This window comes from Oreochromis aureus, linkage group 22 (assembly GCF_013358895.1).
Source record: "Oreochromis aureus strain Israel breed Guangdong linkage group 22, ZZ_aureus, whole genome shotgun sequence".
Classification (NCBI taxonomy): Eukaryota; Metazoa; Chordata; class Actinopteri; order Cichliformes; family Cichlidae; genus Oreochromis; species Oreochromis aureus.
Window position 1 is genome coordinate 32,908,019 of NC_052962.1, and position 17,100 is coordinate 32,925,118.

Genomic DNA, 17,100 nt, shown 5'->3' on the forward strand with positions numbered 1-17,100 from the left:
TTTAGTTGTACCTTTCTGTGTTAAAAAAGAGAAGAGGGAAATTCCACAAGCTTTCTTTGAAACCCTTTTCCTCCATATAATGGAAACGAGTAACTGGTTATCTAAATTCAGCAAGAATTTCTAATGAATGTTGAATATATACCAAAAACAACACAAGGCCATATATATCTTAGATGTAATCTGCAGAGTCATGTTTGGTGGACAGATGTGAATGTAAGCTTTAATTTGAGTTGCTGAACATAGAACCACAATACAGTGGTGGTTCTCTTCTTCCTTTTCCTGTGTGTGGTTGCAGAAAACTGTGCAGTCCCTGCAGTGCCATATTTATTTCTCCTTTGACTGCTGCAGCTTTACATCTCTGAACAGCAGAAACCGCCTTTGTGTTCACCAGCTCGGATCTTTTCCTTTGAATAGCTGCTGTTTTTGTTTCCACTGGTAAGACTAATAATTTTCAGTTCATGGCATAACACTTTCCTGAACATACCTTGTTTTATATCACGTTTTGTTAACATCTTGACTCGGTTTCTTGTCGCTTTGTTAAGGTTTTGGTCACCACAGTTTGATGGTTTAATGTGCTCAAAATCATAAATCCATGTAAAATTAATATATATTTATGTCATGATCTTTTATCTTTATATACTCTTCATCATTAACGATAGAATTTAGGTTTCATGGTCATGGGTCAGTTTACCCAATGTTTTGAGTTTTGACCCAGATACCTTTCCTGAAGCAACCTCAAAGGGAGGCAGGCAGTGTTTACTTTGAGGGGAATAGTATTATACTGTGTATATATTAATTTTGTTTTCTTTGTTCTTTTTAAACGTACATCAATAAGTTTGCAGTCCAGTAAAAACGATGCATTTTGGGATTAACTTGAATGAAAAGCAGATGTGAAATGTAAAATTAAATCAGAGGTCAAAAGTGACAAAATATATAAAGCAAACTATGATGTGATATTTACAATCCCCATATAACGTTTAATTCTTAAACATTGTTAATAAAGTTGGACTTTATTTAACCTTAAAGAAGAGGTCAGAAGTCCAAAGTAGGATGATATGTAGGATCCTATATACACTATACTGCAAAAGTATTCACTCAACCTTCTAAATCGTTGAATTAAGGTGTGCCAATGACATTCAGCCACAAGTGTATATAATCAAGCACCAAGGCTTCCAGACTGCATCTACAAACAATTGTTAGAGAATGCATCAATCTCAGGGGTGAATTCCTGCCTGCTACTGTGATAGTGTGGAAAGTGTTTCCAAGGTCAAACTGCTAGATCCAAATTTTATATCACCAAGTGCAATGCAAAGCATCGGATGAAGAGTTGTAAACCCACTGCATTACTGCAGGTATGAAAAGCTTCTGAAATAGACAGGCCATTTTCAATTGTACCTGTCTGTGCTAAAAAAGTGAAGAGGGAAATTCTACAAGCTTTCTTTGAAACCCCTTTTTGGATATGATAGATATTCAACATTTAATAGAAATTGTTGAATAGCTTAGTTGACTTTAAATATTTAGGACTCAATTTTATTTATATATTAATATATTTTAAACTTATTTTAATTAAAGTCAACAGAAGTCCACATATATACTTTTTTAAATGTTCAAAAATGTAATCTGCAGAGTCATGTTTGGTGCATGGTTCTTTGAGTTTTTACTTCCTAGTGCATTTCTTAGCTATGTTGCCCTTTTTCCTGTTCTCTCTTTCTCAGCCATTCCATGTTTCCCAATGACTCTCTGCCCACCAACACAGTCAAGCTTTCTAAAGATGACCAGGAAACTATGGTGGGCATCAGTGCCATCATGGATAATGTCAGAACCATTCTCTTTGCACTGACTGCTGTGCTCGGCATCACAGGAAACTCTGTGGTCATCTGGGTGGCTGGATTCAAATTTAAGGTGAAGACTTTGGTGGATAATACCTTTTAAATACCTTCTGAGCTTGTTAGTAATCTGTTTAGTGAAGTCTGTGGGGTCATATTTATTTTCTACTTTAACGACAGTAAATACACTTGGGGTTAAGAAACTGTGACCTTTACTGGTGTAGGAGACGTAGGTGGTTTCACAGCACATGCGTGGGATGTCATAGCTATGGTGTGTGTGTTGAGTGAGCAATTCATATAAATATAAACCTCTTTCACCTACTGGGAAGTGGTTATCACCTCATTCATTTCACACAGCTGAACAGAGTTAGTAATGGATGGTGTTTCCAAGGTGAAATACCAACAAAAATCCCCACACTCTGAAGTGTGACACATAAATTAGAAGAGTGTTTTGAACTTAATTTCTGTTATGATGTTTCTATTTGATAGCTTGCTTGCTTGATTATACTTTATTCATCCCGAGGGAAATTGGGTTGAAGGGCGCTTTCAAGGGCGATGTGATTAAGTTTATCAAGTTAAGTTTATGTACAAAAGGCACTTGGATTTGCCTTTTGTACATAACTTAGGATTAAGAATGAGTTTGGGCTAGTTTAAGATGACTGAGCCTGAAATAATGCTTAGTAGTAACATTTATATATATAGGAACTCATAATGGCTATTTACTAGACTAATAATATCCCATTCTGGTTACTGTTTCATGTAAAAATTACCTTTCATTTTTGTTTTTCCTTTCTTCAATTTTCCATCTTGTTTTATTTTCTTCTTCATCCACAGCCAAAGGTCACCAACGTGTGGCTGGTGAATCTGGCGATAGCAGACCTGATCTTCTGCTTCACACGAGTTTTCACTCTTACTGAGAAGCTCTTCTTTCAGCACTTTTCTTTCGGCCTCTTCGTCTGCAAGTTAAACGCCTTCTTCAAACACACCAACATGTTCTGCTCTGTCTTCCTGCTGGCTGTGATCAGTCTGGATCGAGTGCTTTGTGTCTGGCAACCTGTCCTCACAAAGCGTCGTCGCACCCTGTGGGCAGCGAGGGTGGTGGCAGTCTGTATCTGGATCGCAGCGATGCTCTTCAGCATTCCTTACTTCATCCATCACCAAGTCTCCCTGGGCAAGAAGAACCTGAGTACGTGCTCTCTGCATCCAAAAGAGAAGGGGTACAACAGCACCAAAGTTGCTCTCTACTTCATCCACTTCCTGTGCGGCTTCATATTTCCCTTCATGGTGATTCTGGTCTGTTACATCCTGGCTGCTGTGGGAATCCAACGCACTCGCCTGTCAGGGAAGTCCCGCCCTCTGCGTATACTAGCATGTTTGGTTATTGCCTTCTTCCTGTGCTGGGCGCCTTACCACTGCCTCTTACTGGTGAAGATGGTGGACAGTAAAAGCGCTCTGTTGAAAATCTGGTACCCTGTAGCAGAGGGTGTTGCCTGCTTCAACAGCTGTGTGAACCCGCTGTTATACTTCTGCATGGGGCTAAAAGTCAGTGAGGGATTTAGACAGAGTCTGATAAGAGTTTATAAAAGAGGCCTGGCAGATGACATAGACGGCCAGATGACTCACTCCGTTGATCGCTCTTTGGATTAAAGCTCTGGGTTGAAACACAGCACTCTTGTAGTGGTAGGAAAGAGTCTAAAATTTGGCTAAACTTTAAGTATCTTCTAATGATCCTGAAGTTCAGAAAAACTACAAAAAATCTACAAAAGAATACCTGAAACAGAAACGAACTACAGTGTTCAAAATCCAGATTTCAACCTGATTGAGGTCTACAGGGCAGTCAACAACATAGAGTTATTGGACTAATGTAGAACTACTAGCAGCAACCAGCCAACCTAGTAATGTCATATTCTATTCACTGACAAGATGGCACTGCCCATGCTCTAAAAACTGTAACTTAAATCACAGCCTCACAGAAAGTATTAAATTTGTGACATTTTTTGGGGGAGAAGGCTCCGTGGTGTAAATTAGGCTATGTTGTGTTTCATGTCCACTTTAATGCACCTCAAATGCCAAATGAATGATCTCTTTCTCCTTTGTGTGGTCATGTCTGAAAACAATCACTGAAAATTGTTTTTTGTCATTATTATTGTGCTGAGATTTTTTTTTTTTCCATATTGGTTGTTATGGCTGTTCCTGCTATAAAGTGTAAAGTGAATTCAAGTTCTCCTTCAGTTTTTTCTTCTGTCGCCAAGTGCTTGCGGATGTCTGACTGTTGGTTTTCTCTGTATTATTGTACGGCTTTTACTTAAAGCACCTGAAGTAAAAGCCGTACAAAAGCACTGACTTTGTACTGAGCTACTACGTGCTTCTTGCTTTTCTGAACACAACTTTTGTGTAATATTTTTGTAATCTTTGTTTTTCTTTTTTTGAGTAAACATAATACTATTTCAGCAATGGATGCGTATTCTGACCCAGTGAGAATAAGACACCATAATTCACTCAATTCACTGTTTTGAAGCAAAGAACACTTCAAAATAAAAGATATAATATAATAAGGGCTCATTATAGATTAGAATTTGTCATTTAAAACTCACATTCAAAGGCTTGTGTCAAAGTTAAAACTAAAACTAAGTTATTTTTTTAAGAAATCAATCCTGTTTCTCCCTCCAAGTGAGAAAACACTTGTTCCATGCAACTTTTTTTTACCTTTATTGGATTATTGTGACCTGCTTTTTATGAATGCACCTGCCCCACTACCTAAAGAGGTTGGATACTGTGTACCATTGTGCTTTACGTTTCATACTGGCTATGGAAATCGTGTACATCATTGTTCTTTTTATGCTGCTGCTTTGCATATTCGCACTCCCATTGGTTGATCTTTATTTATAAATCTGTCCTTGGGCTGGTTCCATATTATTTATGTGTTTAAATGTGTAAAAACCACAACCAATACAGCCTTCGTTCTCACAATGTCATACAATTGATTGTCCTAAAAATCAGAACAGAATTGGGGAAAGGGGCTTTTAAATATGCTGCCCCTGCTTCCTGGAATAATCTGCAGAAGGAACCAAAGGTGTGGACTCAAGTTACATAACTTGGACTCGAGTCAGACTCGAGTCATTAATTTTATGACTTTAGACTTGACTTGAAAAAATGTTCCAAGACTTGTGACTTGACTTGGACTTTTATGCCAGTGACTTAGGACTTGAATTGGACTTGAACCGGTTTATTTGAAAAGACTTGATATTTCACCCCAAATCTAAAATTTAACACACATATTATACAAAAAGTATGCACCATTAATTCAGTTCATTCAAACAACACTCCATATGTATGTGTGTGAGAGAGATGTAGCACTGCCAATCAAATTAACCACGTCCTCATTTTAGGTTTGACAGCGTTTTTGTGGGTAAAGGTGAATGCTTGGACATGAATTGAGCTGCGGTTTGGGGAAGGCCTCGAAGGGTACTGGCGACGGCTCCCGGGCCTGGCAAATCCCCATGAAGTGAAGAAGTGAAAGAATTGAGAACAAGGAGGAAGGGAGGGTGGGGCACGTAAACAAGAATGAACAGCTTGCAGAACTGGGGGAACCTATGGCAACTGGAAGGAGCGTGTTTGGAGGTGTGGTCCCGCTCCTGAAATTCAAATACATAATCTCCCAAACACACAAACAAACAAACAAACAAACAAAAACGTTTAAGCCAAAAATGCTGCCAGGAGTTATTTCTTTCAGGTACATAAACTATGAAGTAGTCAACAAATAAACCAAATGCAATATGCAAAACACGCAAGAAGAGAATCACAGACAGAGATGGAACAACTTCCAACTTTGTCCGACAGTTTAAGTTGAATATAGAACGGTAGGTGGTGCTTCTCTTTTGCTACGATGAGATAGCTGACTTAGGTACACTGTTCCAAAAATAGTAATGTCAAAGTATCTTACTGTATATTTTACAGTTTTGTACTGTCTTTCTAGGATATCATTAAATTTACATGAGTAGACTGTGATCTTACATGTCAAAGGTAAAACAACATAACATCACTGTAAATATAGTAAAACACAATTTACTTGTTTTTTAAACATATGTTTCTGTACATAAGCATATTTAGATTGTAAAATATTTGTCCGTTACTTGAAAGATTGAACTGTTGAATTCAAATGTAATGCTATGGAAAAGCATATAACATGATCCCTATAAGCTTGTGTTACATCACATATTATCACTGCTTGATAGGGTGGTCGTGGCTCAAGAGTTAGCAGTTCGCCTTGTGATCAGAAGGTTGCCGGTTCGAGCCCCGGCTCGGACACTCTCGGTCGTTGTGTCCTTGATCAAGACTCTTCACCTACTGCCTTCTGGCGATAGCCAAAGGAGCCGATGGTGCAGCCTTGCCTCTGTCAGTCTGTCCCAGGGCATGCAATCCATTATTATTTAAACCAACTGTTAACTGTATATTTCTGTACATTTACGTATTATGATTCATATTGCCGCATTCTTTGACCTTCTTTATAGGTAATTTCATTGTTTGATTTTCATTACTGAAAATGACCGTATTTTTATGGGACAGTTATTTTCTGTCATTTTACGGTCGTATTTTGGCGCCCCAGCTGCCGGAATATTACCGTTTTTTTAAGATGTTTTTTTTCCTATTTATAGATGATTTCATTGTTTAATGGCATTAACATGTTCCTAATTTAATGTTTAGCGGCACTTGAAAAAGGCGAGATCCCATGTCAAATTAGCGCAACTAATTGTATTTTCATTACTGGAAATAACGGTATTTTTATGCAGGAGTTCTTTTCTGTGGTTATACGGTCGTATTTTGGCGCCCCAGCTGCCGGAATATCACCGTTTTTTCAGGATGCTTTTTCTAACAGTGTAACTTAATCTTATTAGCAAATGTTGTCCAGGCTACGTTGATGATACTGTTTGGCTTTAATGTGTATGATATTTTTGTCATGCTATTTTAAATCCGGTCCTACAAGCGCATCCGAGAATAACATGCAGCTTATCTCAGAATTGTCGGGTCCGTTTCAGAAAATGGGTTCTGTTCCATTAACTCGGGGAACACTCAACACACATCGTTTCTCTGTCACTCAGACAATGACAGAAACATATGTGCACAAACAGACTAGGTGAGAGAGAGAGGACATGCTAATCACACTGCACTAAATTGTTCTTTGCAATGCTTCTTTGTTTTGTACTGTGGACATCTCAGCACTTTTTGTCTGAACAGGTAGTTCTACCTTTGCATTTTTCATTGAATGTTTATTCTGTGAATTTATAGTTTAGAGGAAAATTATTCCTGTAGTTAAGTTTAATTGAGCTGTAGAATTACTTTGTGTATATTCTCTAAGTTCTCTTGTTTCCTCATGTGTTGAGATAAACACATGGTCTAATATTTACATTTAGCATATAATTGCAACATTCTTTTTTTCATTTTTTTTTAGGACACGAAAGGCCTTGAAATTCAAAGTTTCATACTTGTGACTTTACTTGGACTTTTACACCAGTGACTTGACTCGACTCTGACTTGCCTGACATTACTTGAGACTTGACTCGTGACTTGAGCATAAAGACTTGAGACTTACTTGAGACTTGCAAAAGAATGATTTGGTCCCACCTCTGGAAGGAACTGAAATGATCAGAATTGGTTACTTTGGGGGAGCTTAAGTCTGTCTTAAAGGAACGAGAGAATAACTCTTTTACTCATTGTGATTGTTTTTAATGTCACTCTTAATTTGATCTGTTATTGTATATTTTTCACATGTTTGTACAGGATATTGTATTTGTTTTAAATGTTATATACTTATGTGGTACGTGTATTTTGACTTTTGTTGCCATGATGCCAGGAAATTAGATTTTTTTTTTTTATCTCAATGAGATTCATGAGAGAATTTATTTTCTATTTTTTGTACCATGAATGTGTTTATATGCACCTACGTTAAGGCTCTTGTCATCAAGAGAGTTTAATTTAAAAAAAAAAAAAAAAAAAAAAAAAAAAAAAAAAGATGCTCACAGCGACTGTGATTGAGTCCTGAATACTTTTTAAAAACTAAATCTTTAGTTATCAACTAAAAACTGGCCACTGATACATCAAGCAATAAATAAGATACTAAAGGGCAGAAAAGACTGAGCGAACAGTAACACTACTACAAGGAGGAAAATACAGCGTAGCAATGAATAAATGAAATAAAGAAATTGTATAGTAAGTTGCATAAAAAGCCTGTTGTGTCTTGTTATGCATTTCCGGCTTCTTCGTCTTCTACCACTCCCTTCGCCTGAATAAGACTACCTACTCGTGTTTTGGGGGCGGTCTTGGTACACGCTGGTACAGGTAATCGCTGGCAACGACATCGGCCGCTTGCATAAACTATGCGGAAGATTAAATAAGGACTAATTTCCGAAGTATACTTCTGCAACAAGAGCAATGATCGTTCCAAAATTAAGGATAAAGAAAAGATGGAAATACTTTTGTTGCTGTTTTTGTTGCTTCACTTATGTTGTGATTTATTGGCAGGTAAGATTCGAACAAAATCGCGTATTTCCCCAGCAGAGGATCTTGCGTTTAAAACTTGCTTCATATTTTGTAAACACATGGCGCTTCTGAAACTCTGACCATAGCCTGCTCCAAGTTACCATGGGGATTTAGCCAGGTAAAAAGAGCGCTACTTTAGTGAGCTCGCGGAGTACGCCCCTCGGACAAACCTGAAGTTTTTACCCGGCGTTGTGCCAAAAAGTGATCGCCTGCCAAAAACCGATTGCTCAACTCATATAAATAAGTTGTTGCTCTATGATATGTGAAACACATTTTAACAAATGTATCCCTCATAAATGACATCAGGTCATCTTGACGCACAAACACCAGTCCTGTAAGAAGGTAGATAACTGATTGCGGAGCCGCAATCAGTTTTTGGCAGTGACCTTTATATATCCTTTATTTATCCACTTAAAAAAAGAATCTCGTTGACATTAAAAAAATTATTTTTTTAAGAGTAAGCTGTTATATAACAATAATTCTGTAAACATGTTTTAAGTGAACAAAAAGGACAGGGTGGTTATAATGTAATAACACAGAGTTATACAGATAGTTGAAAAACAGGTCATTTCATATATTTTATATGTAACCCCTTTGTAAACCCGGTTCACCGAAGTCTATTTACCAACATACGTAAAGATATTACACATTAAAAAACACACAGAAACATTGGAAATCAGTTTTTGGAAGGCGATCAGGCGATTTTTAGCACAATAGCAGAACCGAGTTTTAGTTCTAGTTTTCCATGGGTCTTTAAAAACGTTTTGGCGTACACAGTTTTTAAAATTACATATTTAAAATGTATTCTTGAAAGTTTCATGTCAGAAGTAGCCTATTAAAGAAGCTTTACAACAAAGCTTTTAATTCATTGACACGCTTTGGATAGATGTTGATTATTGACACATGCAAACCAGATCAGCACGGTTGGTCCTGTTCCTACATGTTTTTTATCAAAATAAAAGTTACACAGTACTGCTGTAAATGAGAAAAGGCCTATAACTGGGTCATAACACATAATGCATCATATTGCTGATTTATTTGCTTGATTTCCTAATATTATAAACACTGTTTGTTCTGCAGTGAAACACTCACTGAAGTATTTCATCAGTGGATCTTCTGGAGTCCCAAATGTTCCAGAGTTTTCTGGTGTAATGGTGGTTGACGGCATTCAGACGGGTTATTGTGACAGCAGCAATAAGACATTAAAACCACAACTGGACTGGGCAAAGAAAATATTACAAACTAATCCTGAGCAGCTGGAGTGGTACACTCAGAAGTGTTTTGAGGATCAGCCAAATGTCTTCAGAGGCCACATTTTTAGATGGAAGCGGCGTTTCAACCAAAGTGGAGGTGCAGTATTTTCTGTTACACCTGACCTCAAATCCTGATAAATCATATACTTGATCAAAACTGAGTGATTTAAAATGTGTATTTTCCAATTCTTCTTTCATTGGAAAATAGCTAGGTTTGTTTTTTGCTTTAAAAACTCAGATGTGTTTACAAGTGATGAAATATTTATCACATGACGCTTACATCAGTTTGTCACACTTAAAAAATATAAAAGGCCTATTAATTAAAAAAAAAAAAAATGACAGACTCAGAGTTATGTTCACAACCTGAATCAGGAACATTACATTAATCTCCAAAAATAACCGCACACAGTTTACACTCTTCATTGTTCTTTGCCATCTCTGTTATTTTTCTCTCAGGTGTCCACGTCATACAGAGGATAAGTGGATGTGAATGGGATGAAAACACTGACAGTGTGACCGGAGTGTTGAAGTATGGCTATAATGGAGAAGGCTTTCTTGAATTCGACCTGAAGACACTGACGTGGATCGCACTGAAACCAGAGGCTGACATGATCAAACTGAAATGGGATGCTGATCGGACCAGAACAATGGAGAACGAAGACTTTCTCACTCAGACCTGTGCAGAGTGGCTGAAGATGTATGTGGACAATGGGAAAAGATCCCTGCACAGGACAGGTAGAATCACACAAGTCACAGTTCCATAGAATCACTTTGTTTATTTTATTTTATATTATTATTATTATTATTATTATTTTTTTTAATTTTATTTTTTTTTAAAGCAGAACATTTAAGCTGATTTTTATTTACTGATTCAGAAGGTAACTCTAAAGGCTGGAATCACACAAAGCTAAGCTGCAACAACATTTTATTGATAATTGCAGTTTAACATTTTCATCAGTAATATCTTCAAACAAAATTTATAAATGACAGAAAAAAATCTAAATTTCCTAATCAGTCCTGCTAGCAAAGTAATGAAAAATAAGCAAACAAGTCCAGGTGACCGCCTTCTGCACTGGGAATAAGAAGAGAAACATGAGCAAGCCAGTGCTTCCAGCTGCCTTCAATACAGAGGAATGCAAAAATTTACAATTTAATTTGTGTAAATTTGAGTGCAAAGCTGAAAAGTTCACCTTTTGCTCAAAAATTAAAAAATATAATGTCATGCACCTTTATAGTTATACATTAAATCCATGGACACCTGCTATAGAATAGAATAGAATAGAATAGAATTCAACTTTATTGTCATTGCACAGGTACAGGGCAACGAAATGCAGTTTGCATCCATCCAGAAGTGCTTTAGTGATATAGATATATTACAATATATATTAGCAATAATAAAGATATGCAAGTATATTACAGAATAGGTCTATTATAGTATGTTATCATGTACACGGTATGAAGTATGTTGTGAATATTCTATAACTATAGGTATGTACAGGCTGTAGAGAGTACAAGCTATGTACAGGATATGAACAGGTATATAAATATGAAAAACTATACAGAATATGAAATAACTTTACAGAAATCTGAGTTATACAGCTATACAGAAATGGGAACTATGCAAGTTGTAAACAGTTGTAGGATTAAAAATTATCGTATGTACAGAATGATTATTTACACAGAGCTATACAGTAGTGCAGTTAAGATAAGTGAGGGTGTTTAACGTGGGTCAGATGTCAGGAGGCAGAGTTCAGGAGTCTGACAGCTGTGGGGAAGAAGCTGTTCCGGTACCTGGTGGTCTTAGTCCGGAGGCTCCTGTAGCGCCTCCCAGAGGGCAGGAGGGTGAAGAGTCCATGTGATGGGTGACTGGGGTCTCTGATGATTTTCCCAGCCCTTTTCAGACACCGCTTCCTGTAGATGTCTTTTATGGCAGGAAGTGGTGCTCCGGCGATGCGCTGGGCAGTTTTCACAACCCTCTGCAATGCCTTCCGGTCCGAGGCAGAGCAGTTCCCGTACCAGACTGTTATACAGTTGGTCAGGATGCTCTCGATGGTGCAGCGATAGAAGCTCACCAGGATGTCTGAGGAAAGGTGGTTCTTCCTCAGAGTCCTCAAGAAGAAGAGGCGCTGGTGAGCCTTCTTGACCAGCTTGGAGCAGTTGGTTGTCCAGGCGAGATCCTCAGAGATGTGGACTCCCAGGAACTTGAAGCTGCTATAGCAGCTTTATCCTTTTTTCTACACACTTCTACATTCATAATAGATAATTGGTTATTTGCATGAGCAGAGATTCAAAGCAGAGAGGACTAAAACCCAAACACCAAAGAGAAGTGAATTAATAAAACATGAGCTTTGAAAACTGATAAGAACAAGCAGAGTAACTTAGGAAAGTCCACACAGGTGCTGCAAAAAAGGATGAAAAAGGATCAAAGTTGAAAGAAAGTGACAATTGTCAGAGGAAGAGACGAGCCTGTCTCATCTCTCCTCCCCCTCTCCTCTCTGCTTTGAAGTTAGACATCCTTGTACTGAGACTGATTTCTAGTTTGCAGGCAGGAGGACAAAGGAGACGAAGAGGCACAAGTTAGAGAAATGAACAAACCCTCAAGAACAGTAGTTTTCAAAATAAAACAGGAAGTGAAAACAAGGAATACAAGGATGCCAGCACATAGACAAACTGCAGCTATAACAAATACTGTGGATATATACAGTTATTTCATTTTGCATTCTATTTATTTTGTAAGTATTTTTTTTTAACTTGCATAATAACAACAATTTTTAACAAATGCGTTTTAGGCTTCTTTGCCCTTGCTTTTTGTAAACCAAAGAAACACAGAAACAGAGACCATTTCTGTGACTTAATTTACATTTTTTTAAATGATTACTTTTTACTTTTACGTGAGTAAAAATTACAGTCAACAGGTGATTTTGCAAAATATAATAACATCTTTCATGGAGTGGTTCCATAGTTTATCTGTGTTTTCCAGACAGTTCTAATGGTTGTTGCTCATTCACCAACCCTTTTTTTTAGCTTCACGTGCTTGTGAGAACTTTATATGAATTGTTTTGGTTGAAAGAAAATGATTTACATGAACTGAACTAATGATTCTTTTTATTTAGTACTTTCTTTAGTTGAACATTTAGCTTTATGTGGTACCCAGTGATCATATATCACTGTGTTTGGTTACATTTGTCTTAAAGGTATGTCATAATGCAGCTGCTAGAAAGCTGAACACTGGCTCGAATGGCTCACCTTATATGTTCCAATATGTTCCTATTTAATTTTCTGTTCCTGTTTCCTTTCCTTCTCTGCTTTACTGACTTTACTTCTTTCATCCATTCTCAATCTCTCTCTTTCCCATCATCCCTCTGTCCAGTTCTTCCCTCAGTGTCGCTCCTCCAGAAAACTCCCTCCTCTCCAGTCAGCTGCCACGCTGCAGGTTTCTATCCTGACAGAGTCATGATGTTCTGGAGAAAAGATGGAGATGAGATTCATGATGGTGTGGGAAAAGGAGATATCCTCCCAAACGATGATGGCACCTTCCAGATTAATGTTGATCTGAATGTTTCATCAGTCAAACCTGAAGACTGGTGGAGATACGAGTGTGTGTTTCAGCTCTTGAGTGGTGAGAACATCATCGTCACTAAACTGAATGAAACAATGATCAGAACCAACTGGAGAGAAAACATATTTGGGACTGGCAGAGGTGAGAGAAGCTCATTTGATTCGTTTGCTGATATTGTGGATTGGCTAATGTGATGCTTGAATGTTTTGTCCTGAACAATAGCTCTTACTATGGGATTAACTAATGGAGGTCATCACGGAAGGAAAAAAGTTATTTTAATATTTTTTCACTGGTTAAATGCAATCCATTACTGCTCTTAACCTTCTTAAGAAAATCTTTTTCAAAATGTGTTGTTTAGACCATGTAACTGACAGTGATTTTGGAACTTTTATATTTCTATTTTTTTCCCAAAATGTCTATTTTTTATTATAATCTATAACAAAAAAATATCTATAATCCACAAATATGGATTTACTTTGGGTATACCTTTACTGACTGGGTAATGTGTTAGAAACAAAGGTACAATAAAGGTATGCAACATTGCTGACTCTGAATTCAGAAACATCTCGAAAAAATGATGACAGTCAGTTTGGCAAACTTCAGAGCTGGGCCCTAATGTATGGCCCCGACTTTGGAACACAGGGCATGCTGCTAATGAGACGCTGGATAACAATAATGTCTCAGAGACATAATGTCTCAACTGACTGGCTCCAGGTGAGCATGGAGCCAGTCAGTTGTATTAGTTACTTCATCCTACAGGCATTGTCAAACATCAGGAGGAACCCAGGACTCACTGCAGTAGTGTAGGGTCTGACAAACAGGAAGACAAACAGCATGGATATGCCTCCCAGACCTTCACATATCCACCAACAAACTGGTCATGAGGACAGTATTACAGACAGCATAATGTTCTCCACAGCTTCTCCAGACCCTTTCATGCCTGTCACATTTGCTCAGAGTCAGCCTGCTCTCATCTGTCAAAATCACAAGGTGGACCTACTGATTCTGGTATTCTGGTAATGCCATTCAGGTTCTGCAGTGCCGCACAGTGAGCACAGGACCCATGAGAGGATGTTAGGAAGTCCCCATGAAGTCTCTTTGTGATGTTTGGTCACAGACATTCATACCAGTGGACTGAAATGGTAAATGGACTGATTCTTATATAGCGCTTTTCTACTCTCCCGGAGTACTAAAAGCTGTATACATTCCCTTCTAAATACAAGTGCAAACTAAACTACATTCACATACCGATGAACGCATCAGAGGGCAACTTGGGGTTAGTATCTTGCCCAAGGATATTTGGCATACAGACTGGGGAAGCCAAGGATCGAACCACCAACCTTCCCATCAGTAGCTGATCTGCTCTACCACATGAGCCACAGCTGCCTGCTGGAGGTCATTTTGTAGGTCTCTGAAAGGGCTCATCCTGCTTCTCTTTGTACAAAGCTAAGGATGCAAAAACAAAAACATGCAAATGTATATGCAGTGTGTTTTGTAGTTTTTTTTTTTTATCTGTCAGAAGGTTCAGTAAACACTTCAATTAATGGATCAGGATTTACATGTTTACAAACCTTCTATATCCCTTTAGAGCTCTCCTGGAGTAACTGCCTAGCAGGCTGGTAAAAATGTTATTCCAGCTTATGTGTGTGGGGCATTGATGTGCATGCAACTTTAAAAAGCTATGAGTTAACTTTCAAAAGGTTCTGTGTTTTTATGTAATATCACTACTGATTTTCCTAAGTTCGGCCTCTGACCTGCCCTCCTTACAATAATAATTAAAAAGACTGAAACTGAAACACATTTTCAAACAATAAAAACTCTGCAAACTTAATGAAACTGAACAGAGTTAATAAATAAATAAAAATAGAAATTAATTAGAAAATACAACACTATTAACTCTGGTAGCATCCAGGTGTTGCCTCATTCTGCCAGCAGTGAGGCTGACCTTAGCTGAATGCAAAAACTTGGATAAGGAGGAAACACTCCTGTTTGCCCCTCTACGGCACCTGTTGTTCATTTCGTTACCATCAAAGCAGCTGAAACTAAATTACACCCGCTTCCGCTACTTAAATGACCACATCAGAGGGTCAGAGGGCCCGGTGGCGCCAGTGTCCGGCAGCCTCGCTTCTGTCAGTGCGCCCCAGGGCAGCTGTGGCTAAAATGTATCTTGCCATCACCAGTGTGTGAATGTGTGGGTGAATGGGTGGATGACTGAATGTAGTGTAAAGCGCTTTGGGGTCCTTAGGGACTAAGTAAAGCGCTATACAAATACAGGCTATTTACCGTTTACATCAATATCTCAGAAGTTTAACTGACTTGATGCTCTGATTAAAAAATGTTCAGTCTCACCTGGAGATTAGTTTTCATTCACTTCCCTTCAACAATTGAGCCTGTGAATTATAGATTAACCAAATGAATACCGCAGGATGTGTGGATGCACTTCTATTCTAACATCTTTCATTTTATCCTGTTTATTTGATTTTTTTTGTTTTTGTTTTTTATGAGCAGAGAAACCCTCTGATATGACAGTTCCCATCATTCCTGCAGTAGTTGTTCTTGTTCTCATCATCGTTGCTGCTGCTGCTGGATTTGCTGTTTACAAAAAGAAGAAAGGTGAGAGATTCAGAAGCAACAGTGCGAGGCTCAGTTACATTATTTCTGTATTACCCTATGTATTAAACATGGTTATCCTGAATTTATGTAAAAGAGTGGGATAGTCAGGCATTTCAAGTGGGATTGTTTTTTTTAAGTTTCAGAGAGGCGATCTACATCATGTAAGTACGACTTTATTGTTTTTTATTTGTATTTCCCGCTTTGGTCTGACAGTTTGGATTTAAAACATTATTCGTGTAACCAATATGTTTTTTCGTTGGCTTTAACAGCTCCTGACAACAATGGTGAACAGATTCAACTGAATCAGGTTAAATAGACAAACGCAGGACTCTGCACTCTCCAGTTAAATAAGAATAAAAGTTTTTTTTATTTTGTTATATGAACTTGACTTTTTGTTTAGTTTTTAATTGTTTTATAATAAAAAAGAATGTTTAAATGTTTACAATACATTTAGGCATTTTCATTTTTGTCTATGAGTCTCTGTATCATTACAGCTAAAACTGTTTTGTTCTATTCTAAACTTTTGTAGGGATAACAAATTTGTTGAGTGGTGCTTTCTTTCTATTTCTGTTTCTTTAGAACCTTCGTTTTCTATTGATTGTTGTGTTTTAAATCTTATTGCACTAAAGAGCAAGGTGAGCTCGTTTATGCACTGTGAGATTCTGTGTCATGTGATACCAGTGATATGTTTCTCAGAACATTTTGATTTATTAAAACTGTTAAAGCTGCTCTCTATGTTTGAGTGCAGTCATTGAAAAAAATCCACAAAAAGAGATTTTTGTGTGTAGTTTCATATATTGCCCGCTGTTATTATTTTATTTGATTTAAGTTTTGTTATTAAATATGTTTTGTCATATTAAAGTTATCCGTTTAAGCTTCAGTCTGTTTAACTTTACTTTTGTTTGTTTGAATGTTTGTTTGTGTTTCATGAGAAAAAAAGAAACAAAGAATCTCATATTTTATTTAGATTTTTTGGAATTGATTTTCTCAGCTACATAAACAGGATCTATCTTGCATGTTATAATTATTGATGTCAAAATAACATCGAAATAAGTAAAGTCCAACAGAGGGAAGAGTGTGCCATTCTTACAATTATAGATGATTTATTTTCTCAAACTTCTCAAGAAGCGGCAACAACATCTGTAAATTATGGAGACTGCAATGTGTCATCCATTCTGTTGGTCCCTAATGTGCATACTGGGGTAATATTTAGGAAGAAAAGTGAAAAATAAAATCAATTAATAGAAAACAAAATACTATATTTACAAGGTCACACAATATTAGAATATCAGTTACTCAACATGTCAATAAC

At 37.4% G+C, this 17,100-nt stretch overlaps 2 protein-coding genes across 6 annotated transcripts; both read left to right on the forward strand.

Annotated features, from left to right (window-relative positions):
* The first annotated feature begins 355 nt into the window (after positions 1-355).
* LOC120435770 (fMet-Leu-Phe receptor-like) lies at positions 356-3,982 on the forward strand. Its single transcript, XM_039605890.1, has 3 exons — positions 356-435; positions 1,716-1,902; positions 2,661-3,982. The coding sequence occupies exons 2-3, from the start codon at positions 1,723-1,725 to the stop codon at positions 3,471-3,473; spliced, it is 993 nt and encodes a 330-aa protein (XP_039461824.1). The 5' UTR covers positions 356-435; positions 1,716-1,722; the 3' UTR covers positions 3,474-3,982.
* Positions 3,983-8,146: 4,164 nt separating this feature from the next.
* LOC116320890 (major histocompatibility complex class I-related gene protein-like) lies at positions 8,147-16,668 on the forward strand. 5 transcript variants are annotated; one of them, XM_039605886.1, is made up of 8 exons: positions 8,147-8,345; positions 9,444-9,713; positions 10,073-10,351; positions 12,987-13,316; positions 15,684-15,788; positions 15,926-15,949; positions 16,058-16,135; positions 16,261-16,668. In XM_039605886.1, exons 1-7 carry the CDS (start codon positions 8,288-8,290, stop codon positions 16,102-16,104), a joined length of 1,113 nt encoding a protein of 370 aa, XP_039461820.1. In that variant the 5' UTR covers positions 8,147-8,287; the 3' UTR covers positions 16,105-16,135; positions 16,261-16,668. The 5 variants fall into 5 exon arrangements, 4 of the variants coding, with proteins under 4 accessions (XP_039461820.1, XP_039461819.1, XP_039461817.1 ...); XM_039605885.1 differs by having other exon boundaries at positions 16,058-16,668; XR_005609901.1 differs by having other exon boundaries at positions 15,684-15,949; positions 16,058-16,668.
* The last annotated feature ends 432 nt before the right edge of the window (positions 16,669-17,100 follow it).

Excerpts from the sequence above, each read along its gene's own strand:
- LOC120435770 (XM_039605890.1), top strand. The coding sequence starts at position 1,723 with ATGTTTCCCAATGACTCTCTGCCCACCAACACAGTCAAGCTTTCTAAA. Across the intron at positions 1,903-2,660 it reads TGGCTGGATTCAAATTTAAG|CCAAAGGTCACCAACGTGTG; the intron begins GTGAAGACTTTG and ends CTTCATCCACAG.
- LOC116320890 (XM_039605883.1), top strand. The coding sequence starts at position 8,288 with ATGGAAATACTTTTGTTGCTGTTTTTGTTGCTTCACTTATGTTGTGAT. Across the intron at positions 8,346-9,443 it reads ATGTTGTGATTTATTGGCAG|TGAAACACTCACTGAAGTAT; the intron begins GTAAGATTCGAA and ends TTTGTTCTGCAG. Across the intron at positions 15,789-15,925 it reads TGTTTACAAAAAGAAGAAAG|TTTCAGAGAGGCGATCTACA; the intron begins GTGAGAGATTCA and ends GTTTTTTTTAAG.